The following is a 5795-nucleotide window of genomic DNA, read 5'->3' as shown; positions in this document are numbered from 1 at the left end:
CAAAACAACTTGTGGTTTTTTTTGTGGTTGTTGTTGCTTTTTTGCTGTCATTGGTTTGTTTTTTGCCAGTGGTGAGTATGTTCAACAGCTGTTCAATGACATGTGCAAAATTATATCGATAAGGCAGTGCTTTAGTAAAGACAAGAACCTGTGGTAAGAAGTTAAATGTAAAAGCAATGATTCTCAAACTGATTACTTGATTAAACGCTTATTGGCCATTTTAAAAGCGAGTTTAGATATTTTGAGATTTTATATAAAAATATCGATTTTTGGCCAGAAATATGAGTGATCACAGATCGAGCTCCTTTTCTTGATTAAACGCTTATTGGCCAAGTTAGTAGCTAATTTAGATATTTTGAGTTTTTATATAAAAAATCGATTTTTGGTCAGAAATATGAGTGATCACAGATCGAGCTCATTTTCTTGATTCAACGCGAATTTAGATATTTTGAGTTTTTATATAAAAAATCGATTTTTGGTCAGAAATATGAGTGATCACAGATCGAGCTCCTTTTCTTGATTAAACGCTTATTGGCCAAGTTATTAGCGAACTTAGAATGTAAACAACACTAAAATACATACTTTTAATTAGATTTTTTAAAGTTTACGGAATCCCCTTATATAAAAAATTAAAACTTAAGCTGTATAACTACGAACACTTAAACAAAAAATTAGCCAAATCGGTGTAGCCGTTTTCCGATTTTAGATAAATCGAAAAAAGTGGGCGTGGTCCATTTTTCATTCCGATTTTTCATGTTACCCGATTTTCGCCATACAGTATAATACAAATCTTATCAAGAGAGAATATTTGTGGAAAATTTCAGCCAGCTAGCTCCTTTCGTTTGGGCCCTATCGTGTTTTCAACAGACAGACGGACGGACATATCTAGATCGTCGAAATTATCTAGAACAACGCCACGTTCAACTGACAGGTCCCTTTTATTTAAAGTATTTAAACTAGAAACGATACTTACCTCCAAAGAACTGGTTACATGTTTAGTTCTGTGGCAGCTCCTTTCCGCCTAGGGTAGTACATAATAAAAATATATTTTGGAACTGGATTGCAATGTATTGCAATCTGAATTTGAATTCTATTTCAATTTACAACTAAATCAAAATACTACATTACATTTTAAAAAGAATTCCTGGAGGTTATATAAAACACCTAAAAGTTCATTAATACTTGTTTATTAAAAATAATAATTGCTGCTGACACTCAATATATTGTTTAACACATAATTAAATTATACAAAGTTTACATACAAATTTAAGGTGTTACAAAACTATTTTAAGCAACTGAGAAAATTCTCATAAACACCTCCTCCTTTGTAGGTAATTTCTAATACATTCTAGGGAAATAAACTTATTTTAACTTTACACCAAGCACTCCTTGTAAAAGATATAAAAACATTAACAAGTTTTTAAAGAAATTTAGTTGTATTAACTTTTCAAACTAAAACGGTTACATTAACGTAAAAAGAAATGGCCAAGCATTTGCGCAGCTATGTGGAGTTCATGAAAATTCCGGTGGTTTTCTACAAAACCATTGGTGAAGACATTTTCGATTATCGTTCCACTAACCGGCGTTTGAGTCTAATGTTAAAGTGTTTACTTTATGTGGGTTTTGCTAACTTCAATATCTTGGTGTTGGGCGAAATAATATTTTTCTACAAGGCGGTCCAGTCCAAGGACACAGTTTTGGGTGCTATAGCTGTGGCCCCCTGTATTGGTTTCTCGCTGGTGGCAGATTTCAAGCAACTAGCTCTAGTGCGTAATAAGAAAACTGTACAAAAACATTTCGATCAAATGGAAAGCATTTTTCCAAATACCAGCAAAATGCAGGAGCTAAATCGTTTGCACTACCACGAACGTATTATGCATCGTGTCATGATTATATTCTCCATATTGTGCCTGGCCTATACATCAACGTTTAGTTTTTATCCTGCCTGTAAATCTTTCGTGAAATATTATTTTTTGGGTGCCGAGAAATTTGAACGCAAACTGGGCTTTTTAGTTTGGTATCCCTATGATGAGACGGCTAATACTTGGGTGTATTGGTTGACATATTTGGGCCAGGTTCATGGTGCCTATTTGGCTGGTGTGGCATTTTTGTCGGCCGATTTATTGCTGGTTACCTCGGTCACTCAACTGAATATGCATTTCAATTACTTATCCATGGAATTGGAACAATATCAGCCGGATGCCAGGCATGAGAAGAAAGATTTGGAGTTTTTGAATCGTATTATTAAGCAGCATATTAATTGTTTGGAGTGAGTAAACGAATATAGTATAATACACAATATAGACATATTGGTCAAAACATTATAAAGGTTTATATTTCGTAACATTATGATTATCGATCCGACTTTCAATTGGAGATTGTGAGGTGGTAATCCGGATAATTCCAGCGAGTTTAAAAACTCGGTTGGATAGTTGACGACATCATCTTGGGAAGAGAAAAGATAAAATATAAGCTAATTTTTATTTAAAATATATCCGTATTTACTTGTGTATGAGTTTTTGTCTTCATAGGATACTGTTAACATATTCGCAGGTATGGCAAAAAAAATATTTTTTTTAACGGCTGTTTCGAATCTCTATTTTAAAATTTTTAAAAATTTTGTTAAACAAATTTCAGAATTTTTCGATCATTACATTGGGATTTATTGAGATCATAATAGGGAATAAAAATATGCAAAAATTATGTCAATACCTCTTAAAGTTTTTCCGTGCCTGCGATTTAAATTTTGTGATTTTCAAGAAAAGCTAATTTTTTGTCCATATTTTGGCGAATAAGTCCAAATTCCTTACTGTTAATAAATTTTAAGTAAAACCTATTCATAATATTTTAGGCCTAATGTCACAATATTCCACACGGCACTTTTTGAAATCTAAAAAAAAAAATCGGATGTCTAGTATATATATTCTGGATCGATATAGATAGCGAAGTCGATATAGCCATGTCCGTCTGTCCGTCTGTATGTTGAAATCACTAAATAACTTACATATTACATACATGATTCATACATCAATATGTCGGGAATTCTTCCGACTCGGTTGCTATTTAAAATCGATAAAATCGGCCCACAAATGGCTGAGATATAACCGGGAAAACCTCGATTTTTGGCCTATTTTTGATCTATATCTGGATTACTATAGATAGATATTTTAAAGTCCAACTATGTATATAAAGCTATAGTAAGTTGGACCTACAATGGTTCAAAATCGGGAAAAATATTTTTTAACCCGAATTTTTTTTCATCCAAAAATTTTTTTTGTCATAAATTATTTTTCCAAAAAATAAAATTTTTGATTATGACGAACATTAAAAAAACAAGTAAGAAAGTATGGTCGGTCAAGCCCGACCATATAATACCCTACACCAAGTAAATGAGTAAAAATATTTTTCTTTTAAAATGTCAATAATTTATATTCGTGAGTGATTTTCGGAATTGGGCCTTATATGGGAGTTATGACCAATTATGGACCGATCACCATAAAATTAGGTCGTGTGATTTATGTCTATATGAAAGTTATTTATGTTGAATTTTGTGTATACACCAACATTTTTTAGCGATTAATGCACGTTAAAGTGATTTTCGGAAGCGGGTCTATATGGGAGCTTTGACTAATTATGGACCGATCGTAACAAAATTTGGTGACATGAATTTTGTATACATAAAACTTATTTGGAGCGAAATTTGTGTAGATACATATATAAATTAAAGATTTATGACCGATAAAGTCCAATTTCGAGAGGACATTTGTATGGGGGTTAGGTGAAATAATGGACCGATTTCAGCCAGTTTCAATAGGCTTCGTCCTTGGGCCGAAAAAATTATATGGAAATATAATGGACAGCCATCCAGCCAGCCAGACGGAGGACATCGTTTAATCGACTCAGAAAGTGATTCTAAGTCGATCGGTATACTTTAAGGCGGGTGTAAGACTAATATTTTTGGGCGTTACACACATCTGCACAAACGCATAATACCCTCCCCACTATGGTGGTGTAGGGTATAAATAGCCAGATTGGTGCAGCCGTTTCCAAGTGATGCGATTACCAACGAACGATATTTGATTTTTATTTCTATAGAAGATAGACTAAAAACATTTAAAAAAATAGCCAAATCGGTTCAGGCGTTCATCGATATTACATAGATAAAAAAGTGGGAGTAAATGGACGTGGTCAATTTTGAAAAATTTTAACTTTTTTGGAAATTGTCTCACATTTTGGTTCATAATTGTGATTCTACTTGACCGATTTTGCTGATTTTCGATACCAAACTTTTCTGATAAATCTGGGGTAAATTTAATTCCCGTAAATCCTTCCTTCTAGGCCCTATCATGTGTTCAACAGACAGACTGACGGATATGCATAGATCGTCATAGTCATCATAATACATTGATTAGCATGAATTTTGTTGTTGCAAGAGTTAGGTTTTTTTTACGTCTCGTCTCTATGTTATGCTATGCCTGAAACAATAAAATATTTCGAATATGTACTACTAATAATATTTCAAAATTTAAAAGTATTAATGCACAGTATTGTCGTCTATAAATACCTTTTTATTACCATGTATTCAACTACATATTATTTGAAAATTTGCAAACGAAATTAAAAAACTCATTATAAATTTTGCCATAGACTCAGCGAACACGTCAATATCATCTTTAGTTTTTCACTGCTGCTCAACTTTTTGACTGCCTCATTGACGATTTGTTTTATCGGCTTCCAAGTGACCACCTCTAGTCTGGAAGTGATTATAATGTATTGTATATTCTTGTTGGCCTCCATGTTGCAAGTGTTCATAGTATGTTACTATGGAGATGAACTAATGACGGCGGTAAGTGTTATAATTTAACATTTTTAATTAATTGTTTAAGTAATTCTTAATTCCATTTTCGAAATCAAATAAAATGTTATCTCTTATCCATTATGTTAAAGAATTCATTATGAATTAATTCATAGGCATAATTCCTTTGTACGTATTTTGATAATTAATTCTTAATAGAATTAATTCCTCATTGAATCCTTAAAATTTACAGAATTCACAGCCGTTACAAAATAGTTTTAAATTCGTTTTGAATGATTAAATTGTTCTTCAATTAAAATCTATTATAAATTCAATTAATTTTGTAAATTATTAAATGCCATACAAAAACTGAATGAAGTATCCATATTTGAATTCAATTAATATTAGATTTGAATTAACAAAAAATTTAATCATTCAAAGTTATGAATTAAATCCATTATGAATTTATTCAACGATGAATGTATTCCATTTTTGAATTCCGAATTAAGATTTTAGTGATTTAATTTAATGATTAAATATTGTTTAAATCAGTTAATGTCACTGAGTTTTAAAAAATTGTAATACTATTTCTTTAATTTTTCCAATGCAGAGCTTAAAAGTTGGTGATGCTGCCTATAATCAAAATTGGTTTAATGCCAGCATTAGATACAAGAAAATGATATTGCTAATTATACGCCGAAGTCAACGACCCTCGTGTATAACACCGCCCACTTTTACTGCCGTGTCCTTTGAGTCGTATATGAAGGTGGGTGTCATTTCTTAATTTACATACATAATTTTCATTTATTTATTTTTAATTATTTACCTTAAATTTTCAGGTCATTAGCATGTCTTATAGATTTTTCGCCTTATTAAGAACAACATATTATGACAACTAGAAAATTTCAATTGTCAGAATGATTAAAAGATTTGACTGACGCCTAATTATTTGTGTTCAATAGAAATTGTTATCTTATATATAAAAATGAAATGGTCCATG

The 5795-nt window shown here is 31.6% G+C and overlaps 1 protein-coding gene across 1 annotated transcript; it reads left to right on the top strand.

Moving 5' to 3' along the window:
- The first annotated feature begins 1595 nt into the window (after nt 1-1595).
- Nucleotides 1596-5694, top strand: LOC135961737 (odorant receptor 67c-like). Its single transcript, XM_065513290.1, has 4 exons — nt 1596-2269; nt 4648-4846; nt 5406-5561; nt 5635-5694. Exons 1-4 carry the CDS (start codon nt 1596-1598, stop codon nt 5692-5694), a joined length of 1089 nt encoding a protein of 362 aa, XP_065369362.1.
- Nucleotides 5695-5795: the final 101 nt, after the last annotated feature.

This window comes from Calliphora vicina, chromosome 5 (assembly GCF_958450345.1).
Source record: "Calliphora vicina chromosome 5, idCalVici1.1, whole genome shotgun sequence".
NCBI classification, from domain to species: domain Eukaryota; kingdom Metazoa; phylum Arthropoda; class Insecta; order Diptera; family Calliphoridae; genus Calliphora; species Calliphora vicina.
This window is presented reverse-complemented; position numbering and strand designations above follow the sequence as displayed.